This window comes from Salvelinus namaycush, chromosome 2, assembly GCF_016432855.1.
Source record: "Salvelinus namaycush isolate Seneca chromosome 2, SaNama_1.0, whole genome shotgun sequence".
NCBI classification, from domain to species: domain Eukaryota; kingdom Metazoa; phylum Chordata; class Actinopteri; order Salmoniformes; family Salmonidae; genus Salvelinus; species Salvelinus namaycush.
Genome location: NC_052308.1, coordinates 73,581,005 through 73,598,004, shown reverse-complemented (window position 1 = coordinate 73,598,004; position 17,000 = coordinate 73,581,005). Strand labels below are relative to the sequence as shown.

The 17,000-nt window shown below is 44.2% G+C and overlaps 1 protein-coding gene across 1 annotated transcript in view; it reads left to right on the top strand.

The window, feature by feature from the left end:
• Positions 1–17,000, top strand: part of LOC120023442 — a gene marked incomplete at both ends in the record, with an annotated part of 359,115 nt that overhangs the window by 82,459 nt on the left and 259,656 nt on the right. The window contains 1 exon segment of the mRNA XM_038967467.1: positions 2,802–2,810. Coding sequence (XP_038823395.1) covers positions 2,802–2,810 — 9 coding nt within the window.

Below are 17,000 nucleotides of genomic sequence, written 5' to 3'. Positions count from 1 at the left end.
AAGTTTTCTAAAATTATCTCTCTGTATTTTGCTCCGTTCATCTTTCCCTCGATCCTGACGAGTCTCCCAGTCCCTGCCGCTGAAAAACATCCCCACAGCATGATGCTGCCAAACCCATGCTTCACCGTAGGAATGGTGCCAGGTTTCCTCCCTTGGCATTCATCAGACCAGAGAATTTTGTTACTCATGGTCTGATAGTCCTTTAGGTGCCTTTTGGCAAACTCCAAGCTGGCTTTCATGTGCCTTTTACTGAGGAGTGGCTTCCGTCTGGCAACTCTACCATAACGTCCTGCTTGGTGGAGTGATGCAGAGATGGTTGTCCTTCTGGAAGGTTCTCCCATCTCCACAGAGGAGCTCTGTCAGAGTGACCATTGGGTTCTTGGTCACCTCCCTGACCAAGGCCCTTCTCCCCCGATTGTTCAGTTTGGCCGGGCAGCCAGCAGTAGGAAGGGTTTTGGTGGTTTCAAACTTCTTCCTTTTAAGACGATGGGGACCTTCAATGCTGCAGAAATGTTTTGGTACACTTCCCCAGATCTGTGCCGTGACACAATCCTGTCTCGAAAGGAGTATATCACATCAAATACAGGCTACTTAAAGTTCATGAGAGAACACACATATGCTCGTACTCTTGTCTCATTTTTACAAAAATAGAATTGTGCTTTTGGTCATGCAATATTTTCTTTATATATATATATACACTGATCATACCAAACATTTGGAGCGACATAAACGTCCTAATATGGACTAGGAACCTCTTCCTTTTCCCTCAGAAGAGCCTCAATGAACTCTTCAAAGTGTCCAAAGCCTTCCACAGGGATGCTGACTCCATGTTGACTCCAATGCTTCCCACAATTGTGTCAGGTTGGCTGGATGTCCTTTGGGTGCAGTGGAGGCTGCTCAGAGAAGGATGGTCTTCCCCTTCCTCCTCTGAGAAGCCTCCACTGCACCCAAAGGACATCGAGCCAACTTTACATAATTGTGGGAAGGGATTTTCAGTGAGTTTCAGAAGAAAATAAATTGGTAAAACATTCAAATAAAATCATTTTTGGATAAAACTATACTAAATATAATCACATCACCAAATAATTGAATAAAACATACTATTTTGCATCCTCCTCTGGGTCATTGACTTCAATACAAACCTAGGAGGCTCATGGTTCTCAAGGCTTCCATAGACTTAAACAGTAATTATGACAACTTCCGGAGGACATCCTCCAACCTATCAGAGCTCTTTCAGCATGAACCTTCTCCGCTGTGCAATGTGGTTTTCCGAGCTGGTCATGGGTGCACCTCAACCCCGCTCAAGGTACTAAACGATATCATAACCGTCATCGAGAAGAGACAATACTGTGCAGCCGTATTCATGGGTTGGCACCCCCCATTGGGATGTGCCATGGCGAAGATCTTTGTGGGCTATACTCGGCCTTGTCTCAGGATGGTAAGTTGGTGGTTGAAGATATCCCTCTAGTGGTGTGGGGGCTGTGCTTTGGCAAAGTGGGTGGGGTTATATCCTTCCTGTTTGGCCCTGTCCGGGGGTATCATCGGATGGGGCCACAGTGTCTCCTGACCCATACTGTCTCAGCCTTCAGTATTTATGCTGCAGTAGTTTATGTGTCGGGGGGCTGGGGTCAGTCTGTTATATCTGGAGTATTTCTCCTGTCTTATCCGGTGTCCTGTGTGAATTTAAGTATGCTCTCTCTTTCTCTCTTTCTTTCTTTCTTTCTCTCTCTCGGAGGACCTGAGCCCTAGGACCATGCCTCAGGACTACCTGGCATGATGACTCCTTGCTGTCCCCAGTCCAGCTGGCCGTGCTGCTGCTCCAGTTTCAACTGTTCTGCCTGCGGCTATGGAACCCTGACCTGTTCACCGGAGGTGCTACCTGTCCCAGACCTGCTGTTTTCAACTCTCTAGAGACAAACGTTTCTTAAACAGAAAAAAACGGGATAAACATACCTGAATTTGTCAAATAAAATCAAACTTTATTTGTCAAATGCGCCGAATACAACAAGTGTAGACCTTACAGTGAATTGCTTACTTACAAGCCCTTAACTAACAGTACAGTTCAAGAAGAGTTAAGAAAATGAGCAAATGACCAAAAGTAAAAAATAATAAAAAGTAACACAATAAAATAACAATAACAAGGCTATATACAGGGGGTACTGGTACCGAGTCAATGTGCGGGGGTACAGGTTAGTCGAGGTAATTTGTACATGTAGGTAGGGGTGAAGTGACATTTCATAGATAATAAACAGCAAGTAGCAGCAGTGTACAAAACAAATGGAGGTGGGGTCAATGTAAATAGTCCGGTTGGCCATTTGATTAATTGTTTAGCAGTCTTATGGCTTGGGGGTAGAAGCTGTTAAGAAGCCTTTTGGTTCTAGACTTGGTGCTCCGGTACCGCTTGACGTGTGGGAGCAGAGAAAACAGTCTATGACTTGGGTGACTGACAATTTTTGGGTTTGCATTACGGTCAGATGCCGAGCAGTTGCCATACCAGGCGGTGATGCAACCGGTCAGGATGCTCTCGATGGTGCAGCTGTAGAACTTTTTGAGGATCTGGGGACCCATGCCAAATCTTTTCAGTCTCCCGAGGTGGAAAACTTGTTGTCGTGCCCTCTTCACGACTGTCTTGGTGTGTTTGGACCATGATAATTAGTTAGTGATGTCTTCACGACTGTCTGTCCATGTGTTACTGTCTGTCACCTAAAAAACGTATCTCCACCTGTGTGCACCTACATTCTAAACTTTCATTCATAGGCTAGGTTGTAGCAATCTCATGATGGGTATAGGGAAAATTCTAGTATCATGTAGTAGCCGAAACCTATTGCTGTTACATTGAACAGGGTGAACGGAATATGAATGACAGTCATCCAATATGCTGTCATAGAAATAAGGCCAAGCTCATGAAAAAACAAATAGTTCTGCCTCATCTTAAACGGCACTGTTTGGGTGTTGGATGATTCTTGGTACACATGGGAAACCGTTGAGCTGTAAAACCCCAGCAGCGTTGCAGTTCTTGACACAAACCGGTGCCTGGGACCTACTACCATACCCTGTTCAAAGGCTCTTAACTATTTTGTCTTCCACATTCACCCTCTGAATGGCATACATACACAATCCATGTCTCATTTGTCTCAAGGCCTAAAATGCCTTACAGGATGATTTGTGTCTTAAAGAGCGTAGCTTTAAGGAAATAGTACCGTCACATCTAGATAAAAACGAATGTGAAAAATTAACAGAGCAAATGTTTATTAAAACACTACCTATTCATAGAAGTATGTATTCATCATTTACAATATATCAGCTCATTGTTAAATTATTATGACGTTTTTTTCCAATACAGAAAGTGTAGTAACTATTGTTTCCAAACTGCGTTACCCACTCCAGCCAGCAGATGGCGATATGCGTCTTTCAGGTGATGCTTCTTGCGTGACGTGTAATTTACTGGACCGGACACTTCTTCAGGAACAACAACACGGCTACTCTTTCTACCGCCTTGGTAGCTTGCTAGCCAACATAACACTGAAAGATTGACGCTTTAGACCATATTAATGTACATTAGCTAATCTCAGTGTTGTAAAAACTTTTCTGTTGACGTATCAACTGGTTAACTTTAACCTATTTTGCTTGTTCAATTTGCAAAGTTGTTAAACATTGATACTGAGCCTAGCGCTAGGCTAGTCGCTAATTTTAACATCCCAGACCATGAGCTCACTCAACTACTCATCCCCCGTTAAAGAAGAGGTCTGCTGTATGCAGAAAGAAGCTCTGAGGCTGAACATTGTCGTGAAAGAAGAAGAGGATGTTATAGAGGAAACAGAGGAAGAACCTTTTAGAGAGGAAGAGGATGCTATCTCAGTAGAGGTGAAGAAGGAAGACGTCTTGGGAGTGAAAGAGGAGGAGACAGAATATCAGATTAACACCAGTGAGTACTGTCTTAAACAGAGTCACACACTATGCAGTTGTTGAACTAATGTGTGGTTTTAAAGGGCATTCTACTGAAGTTCTACACTTGAATATGTTGTTCAGTACTGTAGGAATTGTTAAAGGGTCAATCTGCCTTTGGTACATATATTTTGGGGTCTTTTAAATTAGATGTATTAAATTATCCATGTGGTCTACATTAAAAATGCATCTAATCTAGTATAACAGGCTTTTAAAATGCAATATTGGAGCATAATTTGTACTTAAAATATCAAAGGGATGCAACAGGCACCCATTTAGTGGAACGACCCTTTAACATTTGCATTTTAGGCTGTTTAGAGAGATTAATGCCTCTTGTAAGACCCTTTGTGATTGTAATAGACGGTCGTAAGTTCACTATCTGTTTGATGTTCTCATTCACACAGGAGAGAGACATGACTATTGTGGATCCTCTGGGGAGCATCAACAACATCCTGATGCTGACGAGGCAGAGAAGAGTCTCTCCAGATCAGAACACCAGATGGTACAGCTTGGTCTGGTCTAGCATACATCTTGCTCTATCAGGGTCTGGGCTGGGTTTCTGTAAAGCACTTCATGACAGCGGTGACATAAGCATCCATAATGATATGTGTCTGTGTCCCCTCTTTATGGTTACCAGGACAACGCTAGCCCTTCCTCCCTCCCGGAGTCCCCGTTTCGTGCCTCTCCCGGTAGCACCTTACTGCTGGGTATGAAGAGGTTGTCTGTGCTGCTGGTGGACTGCAGGAAAACAACGGGGCTGAGTGGAACTATGAGAGGAGGAGAAGAGAAGAAAGGATCAGATTTGACTCATCAAAGTAAGTGCTGTAGTTTAGTTTGAACAAATACAATAGATCTGCCCACTGGTATCTGTTACCAGGACAACCAGCAGAGTTCTGTTAGTTGACAGGAAGATAGACTGGTGGATATGGATGTTATGAATATCATAACACTGAAAAAGGATTCTGCCAATGAAAAGAGAGAAACCAATAGACCATATAAAACCTTGATGGAAGTTAGCTTTAGAGAGAAAGTTTCAAGATGATCTGATGTCAGGTGCATGTTTTACAAAAACATTTTTTCAAATCTTTATGGATGTTACATTGTCTGTCCCAGTCAACCCCCCCTTTCTTTACAAGACTCTAGAACACACAAACTAAACTCCAGACACTTCAATGTGGTCTGTATTGCTTCATTAACATCTGATCAACACAACTTGTTAAACATGGCCAATATATATTTTAAAACAAGCTCCTGTTTTTGTCTTGACTTCCGTCTCTGTGATGGACAAAGTTCATTTCATTTCCTACTTTAACAGGTCAAGTAAAGCCTGAACTCCAACATATTGACCTTAAAGAACATGGTTCATTTGGAAATGACTAACTTTATTCATTTCATGTTTAACTGATGCCAGTGTGCTGCTAACAGTTGCAATTCCTCCACTGTCCCCATACCAGGCTCAAACCAGTGATCCTCTGCTTCTCAACACACGTGACCGCTCTCCTTGAGAATAAACTCTATTCAGAGTGCTAGAGCCACACACTCACTATAGCACAATAAGGGGTGTGTATTTAACAGATGGTGAGATCAGAAACAAATCAGTCAAATCAAATCAAATGTATTTATATAGCCCTTCGTACATCAGCTGATATCTCAAAGTGCTGTACAGAAACCCAGCCTAAAACCCCAAACAGCAAGCAATGCAGGTGTAGAAGCACGGTGGCTAGGAAAAACTCCCTAGAAAGGCCAAAACCTAGGAAGAAACCTAGAGAGGAACCAGGCTATGAGGGGTGGCCAGTCCTCTTCTGGCTGTGCCGGGTGGAGATTATAACAGAACAGGCCCTTTGTTTGCTCTGTTTCAGAGCTACTCTGCTTTCTGACGAAGGAAAACCTTTTCAACTATAAATGTATATTTGGCTGCCATTTAGGCTGCAACAACTATACAGTGGAACACCCCCTGATCTGTTGTTTTATGAAGGGTCACCTACGCCCAGTATCCAAACAGCTAGTCCCATCCTGGGATTTTTATGTTTTGCTTGAGGTTATTGCCGCTGTTGGAGCCACTGGAAAGAGTAGAAATTAGATTTATTTAAAACTGCTTTACTTTAGCCATTATATCCGTATAATGAGTTACACCCCCATACCTTCATGGGGTTCTATAGTAGCAAGGATCTGACTCCTCCGGAGGGCTTGATGGCTCAATCCACCAGAGGTATGGCTACAACATAGGCATGGTTCAAAGGCATCTCTGTTCAAGAGATCTGTAATGCAGCATGTTGTGGTGATGTACCTTCATGAGGTTCTACTGACTGGACATCACTACACATACGGTGAGTAGAGTGGGGACCTCTGAGGGATGATCCTGTCTAGACTTGGCATCAGAGAGTATATGAGCTCTGTAGTAGTTGACTATATCCCCAAAGTGAGAGACTAACGAGTCACTGAAATAGAACTGAAGGTTCCCTTACGGAACCCTGATTCTATGATATTCACCAGGTTACCTAACAGAACCCTGATTCTATGATATTCACCAGGTTACCTAACAGAACCCTGATTCTATGATATTCACCAGGTTACCTAACAGAACCCTGATTCTATGATATTCACCAGGTTACCTAACAGAACCCTGATTCTATGATATTCACCAGGTTACCTAACAGAACCCTGATTCTATGATATTCACCAGGTTACCTAACAGAACCCTGATTCTATGATATTCACCAGGTTACCTAACAGAACCCTGATTCTATGATATTCACCAGGTTACCTAACAGAACCCTGATTCTATGATATTCACCAGGTTACCTTTCACACATGGAAGACGGGAGCGACTATGTCCCTGATATAGGAAGTGGTCTGCTATTGGCCGTTGCTATCGGAGAGTACAGTGCCTCCTGAAAGTATTCAGACCCCTTGACTTTTTCCACATTTTGTTACATTACAGCCTTTTTCTAAAAACACAATACCAAACATTTTTGTTTGATAATTTTGCTAATTTATCAAAAAATACAAAACTGAAATATTACATTTACTTAAGTATTCAGACCCTATACTCAGAACTCTGTTCAAGCAGCAGGTTCTGCTCTGGAGCAGGTTTTCATCAAAGATCTATCTTAAAGGAGGACTGTAGCATCTAATGATGAAACATTATGGAGTCTTAAAGGAGGACTGTAGCATCTAATGATGAAACATTATGGAGTCTTAAAGGAGGACTGGGATGGGAAAGGAAAGGGGATATCTAGTCAGTCACAACTGAATCCATTCACCCTAAATGTGTCTTCCGCATTGAACCCAACCCCTCTGAATCAGAGTGGCCTTAATCGACGTCCACGTTATCGGTGCCCGGGGAGCAGTTGTTGCAGGTTAACTGCCTTGCTCACGGCAGCTTTTTTCTACAATAGAGATAGTGACCTGCGTCATAAGTCTTTGTATGGTGGATAGGCTTTCAATGGAAAAACAGGCATTTCAAAATAAAAGCATTTCCTGGGTGGATTTTCCTCAGGTTTTCACCTGCCATTTCAGTTCTGTTACTCACAGACATTATTTTAACAGTTTTAGAAACTTCAGAGTGGTTTCTATCCAAATCTACTAATTTGCATATCCTAGCTTCTGGGCCTGAGTAGCAGGCAGATTACTTTGGGCACGCTTTTCATCCAAAATTCCGAATGCTGCCCCCTACCCTAGTGAGGTTAAAGGAGAAGTTTACCCAAAATCCAGAAACTCTGAAGTGATTCCATACATTGAAACTAGTCCAGTGGAGTTTTCTCTCTCCCTGTAGTGCTGTACTGAAACAGCTGCAAAACGTGACTTATGACGTTGCTGGATGTGGGCCTCGCTCTGCTGCTTTGCCAGTTAATTTGTTATTTTATTACAACTATGGCCTTTGGCTTTCACCTGGAATTGTTTATTTATGTCTGAGAAAAAAAAAAACTTTTAAACCCATAAAATGTATATAAATATGATGATGTCATAGTGAATTCATGACATGTGACTGAACAAGCCTTTTCATACTTCATAACATGGCTATATACAGTGCCTTTGGAAAGTATTCAGACTCCTTGACTTTTCCATATTTTGTTACGTTACAGCCTGATTCAATCTACACACAAATACCCCTTAAACCTGTCTATGACATGCGTTCCGCTAGCGGAACCCCTCGACAACATTCCGCGGGAAATTCAAAAATATTTTTTAGAAATATGTAACTTTCACACATTAACAAGTCCAATACAGCAAATGAAAGATAAACATCTTGTTAATCTACCCATCGTGTCTGATTTCAAAAATGCTTTACAGCGAAAGCACAACATATGATTATGTTAGATCACCACCAAGTCAAAAAAACACAGCCATTTTTCCAGCCAAAGACAGGAGTCACAAAAAGCAGAAATATAGATAAAATTAATCACTAACCTTTGATGATCTACATCAGATGACACTCATAGGACATCATGTTACACAATACATGTATGTTTTGTTCGATAATGTGCATATTTATATCCAAAAATCTCAGTTTACATTGGCGCCATGTTCAGAAATGCCTCCAAAATATCCAGAGAAATTGCAGAGCCACATCAAATAACAGAAATACTCATCATAAACTTTGTTGAAAGATACATGTTTTACATAGAATTAAAGATACACTTGTTCTTAATGCAAACGCTGTGTCAGATTTCAAAAAAACTTTACGGAAAAAGCACACCATGCAATAATCTGAGACGGCGCTCAGAAAAAAAAATTCTCTGCCATGTTGGAGTCAACAGAAATCAGAAATTACACTATAAATATTCCCTTACCTTTGATGATCTTCATCAGAATGCACTCCCAGGAATCCTAGTTCCACAATAAATTGTTGTTTTGTTCGATAATGTCCATTATTTATGTCCAAGTAGCTACTTTTGTTAGCACGTTTAGTACACATATCCAAACGCTCGTGCAGGTCCAGGCAAACGTCGGACGAAAACTTCAAAAAGTTATATTACAGGCCGAAGAAACTTGTCAAACTAAGTATAGAATCAATCTTTAGGATGTTGTTATCATAAATATTCAATAACGTTCCAACCTGAGAATTCCTTTCTGTGTAGAGAAGCACAGGTCGCTATCATGTGAAATGCGCATGACCAGGAAATGGCTCTCTACCAGTAACCTGACTCATTCCCCTCTTATTCAGCCCCACAACACAGTAGAAGCCCCATTCAAGTTTCTAAAGAGGGATGACATCTAGTGGAAGCCGGAGGAAGTGCAAACAGATCCATATCCTACTGTGCATTCAATAGGGACTGAGTTGAAAATCGACCTCAGATATCCCACTTCCGGGTTGGATTTTTCTCAGGATTTCACCTGCCATATGAGTTCTGTTATACTCACAGACATCATTCAAAAAGTTTTAGAAACGTCAGAGTGTTTTCTATCCAATAGTAATAATAATATGCATATATTAGCATCTGGGACAGAGTGGGAGGCAGTTCACTCTGGGTACGCTATTCATCCATAAGTGATAATGCTGCCTCCTATCCCAAGAAAGTTAACCACAAAGCAAAAACAGGTTTTTAGACATTTTTGCAAATGTAAAAAAATACATATCTTATTTACATAAGTATTCAAACCCTTTGCTATGAGACTCGGAATGGAGCATCCTGTTTCTACTGATCATCTTTGAGATGTTTCTACGACTTGATTGGAGTCCACCTGTGGTAAATTCAATTGATTGGACATGATTTGGAATGGACACACCTGTCTTTATAAGGTCCCACAGTTGACAGTGCATGTCAGAGCAAAAACCAAGCCCTGAGGTCGAAGGAATTGTCCTTGAGAGAGGATTGAGTGACAGCACAGATCGGGGGAAGTGTACCAAAACATTTCTGCTGCATTGAAGGTCCCAAAAAACACAAGGTCCTTGATCATTCTTAAAAGGAAGAAGTTTGGAACCACCAAGACTCTTCCAAAAGCTGGCTGCCTGGCCAAACTGAACAATCGGTGCAGAAGGGCCTTGGTTAGGGAGGTGACCAAGAACCCGTTGGTCACTGACAGAGCTCCAGAGTTCCTCAGTGGAGATAGGAGAACCTTCCAGAAGGACAACCAACTCTGGCGCACTCCAACAATCAGGCCTTTATGGTAGAGTGGCCAGATGGAAGCCACTCCTCAGAATAAGGCACCTGACAGCCCACTTGGAGTTTGCCAAAAGGCACCTTAAGGACTCTCAGACCATGAGAAACAAGATTCTCTGGTCTGATGAAACGAAGATTGATCTCTTTGACCTGAATTCCAAGCGTCACGTCTGGAGGAAACCTGGCATCATCCCTACAGTGAAGCATGGTGATGGCAGCATCATGCTGTGGGGATGTTTTTCAGCAGCAGGGACTGGGAGACTGGTCAGGATCGAGGGAAAGATGAACGGGGCAAGGTACAGAGAGATCCTTGATGAAAACCTGCTCCAAAGCACTCAGGACCTCAGACTGGGGCAAAGGTTCACCTTCCAACGGGACAACGACCCTAAGCCAACAGCCAAGACAACGCAGAAGTGGCTTCGGAACAAGTCTCTGAATGTCCTTGAGTGGCCCAACCAGAGCCCGGACTTGAACCTGATCGAACATCTCTGGAGAGACCTGAAAATAGCTGTGCAGCAATGCTCACCATCCATCCTGACAGAGCTTGAGAGGATCTGCAGAGAATGAGAGAAACTCCCCAAATACAGGTGTGCCAAGCTTGTAGGGTCATACCCAAGAAGCCTCAATGCTGCCAAAGGTGTTTCAACAAAGTACTTAGTAAAGGGTCTGAATGCTTGTGTAAATGTGAAATGTAAGTTTTTTAATACATTTGTAAAAATCAAAATCAAAATTCCTGTTTTTGCTTTGTCATTACGGGGTGTAGTTTGTACATTTTAATGAGGTAAAAATACATTTTAATCAGTTTTAGATTATTAAAGTGGCTAGAGATTTAAACGGCTTGGAAAATTCCCTAAAAATGATGTCATGGCTTTAGAAGCTTCTGATAGGCTAATTGACATAATTTGTGTCAATTGGAGGTGTACCTGTGGATGTATTTCAAGACCTACCTTCAAACTTGACACCAGGAGAAAATCAAAAGAAATCAGCCAAGTCTGGTTCATCCTTGGGAGCAATTTCCAAACGCCTGAAGGTACCACGTTTATCTGTACAAATAATAGTACGCAAGTATAAACACCATGGGACCACGCAGCTGTCATATTGCTCTGGAAGGAGAAGCGTTTTCAGTCTCCTAGAGATGAACGTACTTTGGTGCGAAAAGTGAAAATCATTCCCAGAACAACAGCAAAGGACCTTGTGAAGATGCTGGAGGAAACGGGTACAAAAGTATCTATATCCACAGTAAAACAAGTCCTATATCGACATAACCTGAAAGGCCGCTCCGCAAGGAACAAAACCGCCATAAAAAAGACAGACTACGGTTTGCAACTGCACGTAGGGACCAAGATTGTACTTTTTGGAGAAAAGGACAACAAAGTCAAGGTATTGGAGTAGCCATCACAAAGCCCTGACCTCAATCCCATAGAAAATTTGTGGGCAGAACTGAAAAAGCATGTGCGAGCAAGGAGGCTTACAAACCTGACTCAGTTACACCAGCTCTGTCAGGAGGAATGGGCCAAAATTCACCTGAGTTGGGTGAGAACATTTCGTTGAGGTGATGTGACAAAGTCTCACTTCTCATGAGAACGTCGCCCACATAGATTATCGTCCCCCTAGAGGCTGCGTCTGGCATTACCTTGTGCAGAAAGATGTTGAACTCTGAGGGGGAGTTCACATACCCGAGCGGGCAACGATTTAACGTGAAGAGCTTGTTCGAGAAAGAGAAAGCCAACTTGTGTTGGTCACGAGGGTTGACAGTCATGGTCCAGAAACCGTTTGCCACGTCTACGGTGGAGAAGTTCTTGGCATTTGCCACCTTTGGCAACTCTTGGTTGAGCTGTGTCATTGGCCAACGAGACAACGGAACCAGTTTGTTGAGTTGTCTATAGTCAACGGTAAGACACCATTTACCGGTTGGTTTTAGAACAGATGTCAGAATCGACATCCAGCCTGAACGTTGATGTGTTGTCAAGTGGCAATATGGGGGTTACTGCGAATGCCTTTGACAGACAAGTAAACAGCGTACCTCCCTCGCCATCTAGGTCTAGGGAGGATGGAAGAGGCCCAATCATGGGAACAACCAGTTCAAAATCATGGAAGGAGTAATCGATCAATGTTCCTAGCTGAGTGTGCCGAGGAATGGAAATATCCGCTTGAGTCAGATTTTGTACCGGGGGTAAGTGGATCTAGTGGTCAGTTCCAACAGCGGGTTGCCATTGATAGTTAGCCCCAAGTCGAATAGTTGCGGAGAGGGTTGGAAGAACGCAGTGGTGCCTTCCACCCGGTATCCGGGCGCCAGGTTCAGTCTTACAGAAACCTCTGTGGTTCTTGCCGGAATCATCATGGCGGACTCAGTTATCACCTTGCAAGCTTCAGGAATAGTCTGCCCGGATGCCATTCACACCGGGTCGAAAGACAAGGCATGTTGGTTTGGCTGCGCCAAAGACCAAAGAACTTGGTGTATGGTATCGAGTTTAACACCCAATCTTACCAAAATGTCCGCTCCCACATAGACTGTGTGTGGGAGGTCTGCGACAACCAGTAGGTAGTGAGATACTTCCTTGGTTACAATGCGGATCGATAGCGCACACACCCCTATTGCGGTGAGCGTCGTCTGGGGAGTCGTTCCCAGTGGAAATCTAAACGTTTTCGGCACAAGGGGATGGCAGTTAGCCATTTTCGAAATTTCGTTGAACATTTCCAAACTGATTGCAGATTTTTCTGACCAGGTTGCCAGTCTGGCATCCTCAACCATAGTGCCGTTTAGGCACACGCCCCCTATCAGAGGAGGTCGGTATGTGGCTGGTGAATCACCCAAGCCACACAGGAAAACCTCATGTTCGGTTAAGTTCCAAGTTGAACTCACCTTGTCATCTGTCACCAATGGCGGACTCATGACCAAGTTCACCGGGTTTGCGGCAGATGCTGACGTCGAACAAACGCCGTTGCACAATGTATGACAGGTAGCCTTGGAAGAATGCGGTGAAGTCAACGGAGTTGGCATACATATTTGTGACCAGATTTGGTTGGTTTTCCAATCCATTAGTGGTACCAAGCGATGGTAACCAAGGCGTCCTCTATGTCTGCTAAGAATATCTCAGTGTTGTTTGGCTTTCCTGGAACGGGGTCAAAGAGGCGGAAGTTTTTGATGATTTTGTCAAGGCGATCCCCGCCGAGTGCGCGGGGAGCATCTGGACCCTCCCGTTGGTAATTGTGGGTCGAAAGGCCAAGAGGAAAAGTCAAGCTGTGGTTGTGTTTGCGAGGAGGCCCCATGTCACTGTGGGCCGAATGGCTAAGAGAAAGAGGCTGAAATCTCCTGTCGTCTACATTCCCTCGTTCTCTGAGCTCCGGATGTGAGCCAGGTTGCTTGGTTTGGTTGTCCCGCAATAGTGCGTGACTGTTCTGGAGTTCCTACAGATGATACCTAAAGGTGGTGTTCTGTTTCATCGCAGATTCCATCTGGGAGTTGAGGGTGTTTATTTTAGACATGTAGGTGTCGCCCTTGCTCCGCTCGGCCTCATACTTATCTGTCATGGTTTGCAGGGAGGGGTCTCAAGTGTGGAGTGAAAGATCCAGTGATGCGATGTCCTTTTGTTTAGAGGTCACATTTTCCAACTTTCTCACCTGGTTTTTCTCATCCTTCATTAAATCAGCGACTTCAATGAGTTCTGCTGTTTTGTCCTCCAACTTGGTCATTGTGTTCATTAACTGATCGTCTTTGGTCTGCAGCTTTTGGAATAGAACATTATTGCTTTGAGGGGTTTCATTCACAACCGTTTGCAAGGCATCAAGTTGCTCGCCCCGGTTTCTAGCTAGCTCGTCAGATTCATCTAGTTTTGCGTGGACTTCATCGTATTTAGTTTTGGCTAAAACGAGTTGTTCCTTTCGGATACGGACTTGGTCAAGAGTTTGTTTGCGTTCTTTGAGTGTTAGCCAGATCTTCCAATTTATCTGTTCTCACACACAGTTCCTCGGCTAGCAGTAGCTTATCTTTTTCGGCTTTCGATGCCAGCTCCCTGGTTCTCTCCACCTGTGCCTTGAACTCCCCAGCTTCCTGCTCGTGCCTCTGTTGGGCACTGAGGTACTGGTGCACTGTCCATCTCTGCTGGTGGGCACTGAGGTATTGGTGCACTGTTCATCTCTGCTGGTGGGCACTGTGGTACTGGTGCACTGTCCATCTCTGTTGGGTACTGGTGCACTGTTCATCTCTGTTGGGCACTGAGGTACTGGTGCACTGTCCATCTCTGTTGGGCACTGAGGTACTGGTGCACTGTCCATCTCTGGTGGGCACTGAGGTACTGGTGCACTGTCCATCTCTGCTGGTGGGCACTGAGGTACTGGTGCACTGTCCATCTCTGCTGCTGGGCACTGAGGTACTGGTGCACTGTCCATCTCTGCTGCTGGGCACTGAGGTACTGGTGCACTGTCCATCTCTGCTGCTGGGCACTGAGGTACTGGTGCACTGTCCATCTCTGCTGCTGGGCACTGAGGTACTGGTGCACTGTCCATCTCTGCTGGGCACTGAGGTACTGGTGCACTGTCCATCTCTGCTGGTGGGCACTGAGGTACTGGTGCACTGTCCATCTCTGCTGGTGGGCACTGAGGTACTGGTGCACTGTCCATCTCTGCTGCTGGGCACTGAGGTACTGGTGCACTATCCATCTCTGCTGGTGGGCACTGCTGGTGGGCACTGAGGTACTGGTGCACTGTCCATCTCTGCTGCTGGGCACTGAGGTACTGGTGCACTATCCATCTCTGCTGGTGGGCACTGAGGTACTGGTGCACTGTCCATCTCTGCTGGTGGGCACTGAGGTACTGGTGCACTGTCTATCTCTGCTGGTGGGCACTGAGGTACTGGTGCACTGTCCATCTCTGTTGGGTACTGAGGTACTGGTGCACTGTCCTTCTCTGGTGGGCACTGAGGTACTGGTGCACTGTCCATCTCTGCTGCTGGGCACTGAGGTACTGGTGCACTGTCCATCTCTGCTGCTGGGCACTGAGGTACTGGTGCACTGTCCATCTCTGCTGGTGGGCACTGAGGTACTGGTGCACTGTCCATCTCTGCTGGTGGGCACTGAGGTACTGGTGCACTGTCCATCTCTGCTGCTGGGCACTGAGGTACTGGTGCACTATCCATCTCTGCTGGTGGGCACTGAGGTACTGGTGCACTATCCATCTCTGCTGGTGGGCACTGAGGTACTGGTGCACTGTCCATCTCTGTTGGGTACTGAGGTACTGGTGCACTGTCCTTCTCTGGTGGGCACTGAGGTACTGGTGCACTGTCCATCTCTGCTGCTGGGCACTGAGGTACTGGTGCACTGTCCATCTCTGCTGGTGGCCATAGTTGAGGGCTAAACTGGAGAGAACCTTCACAAGGCCTCCGCCTGATGGTCTATTTTGGAGAGCGTCTGTCACAATGTCTGCATTTTTCTCGCTTATCTAACATTTTCAGCCCCTCGGCATAGTTAGGATTTGCATCGTTGCTGAGGTCAGTGATCAATCTTTCCGTGGGTGAAGGTCCACTGATTAGAGGGGGAATGGGTGGAAACACATCTGATGGATTGCTCGTTTTATGATGATCAGTTATTTCACTTTACGTAATATTTGGGTTTTTGAGTTGGAGGCTGCAAACACGATTTAACTCAGTTTGTAAATGTCAATGAATCATCAAGACTGAGTCAGTAATGCGAGTTGGTTATTACTGAACTTGCCAAAACAGATTTGATTGATTAAATCGGTTTTAATGATAAATCTAACCTGTATAGGCTATTTGGGAATTTTAACTTTAATTCACCTGAAAGAGTTGCTATCGCTAAGTTAACGTTGAAAAGTTTAACTATGTCTCATTGGTTAGAAGACATTAGTTTGTGTATTATTCCAATAACCAACCTGGAAAGGTAGTGTAGCAATTTAATGTATGTATTAAATTGAATGAGACAATGATATCCAATCAGTTGAGACTGGTTTGATATCATACAGCGTAACCTGAATTATGAAGTAATTATTGCCGATTCTTCACCACCGGAGGTCTCTATTAACACAAGCTAAAATCGCCAAGGTATCAGTGAAGGTGGAATTTCACAATGCTGTTAAAAGGTCTCCTTAAACACCATTGAACTGGTAAAACGGATTTAATCTATTAATCAATTTGAATGATTTGTCAACCCTGTATATGCTAAAGGTATTAGCTTTAATTAACCTGAAATAGTTGTTATATCTAAGTTAATGTGGAAAAGTTTAACCATCTCATTGGTTAGAAGACATTAGTGTGTGTATTATTCCAATAACCAACCTGGAAAGGTAGTGTAGCAATTTAATGTATGTATTAAATTGAATGAGACAATGATATCCAATCAGTTGAGACTGGTTTGATATCCTACAGCGTGACCTGAATTATTTCATGAAAAATGACTGGCGATTCTTCGCCAGAGGTTACTGATAGCGCAAGCTGAGATCTCACATGATTCCCGCCCGGCGCGGGAATTCACTATGAACAAAGGGGAAAACAAAAATGGCTGATCTGGCGCAATGCTTAGCTTTCCTTCCACTTCGCCGCGCAAGGGAAGTTCCCCCCAACAAGGGAACGGGTTTACTAGGTGACGTCTCACGTTCAACCCTTAAACTCTTCACGTTACCAAATGCGAGAGGTAGAAAGATAATGGCTTCGGTCAAACGAATATATCTACTCAAATTTCCGTAATGGCTGGCTCATATGTCCTCTGCTCTAGGAATTGCTTATGACCGAGTCAGATCACTCCTGAAAGCGACCTACTAGTTGGTCCACTAGTATTATTCTCAGAATGTCTACATCGGCTGGTACATATGCCCTAGCTCGTAGCATTCAGTAGACCCTCTGACACACTGACATTCGTCAGATGTACCACAGGGGTGGTTCTCTCCCGACCAGTATCTGGGTGAAATGGAACGACACACACACGCTTCTCCCACACCAGT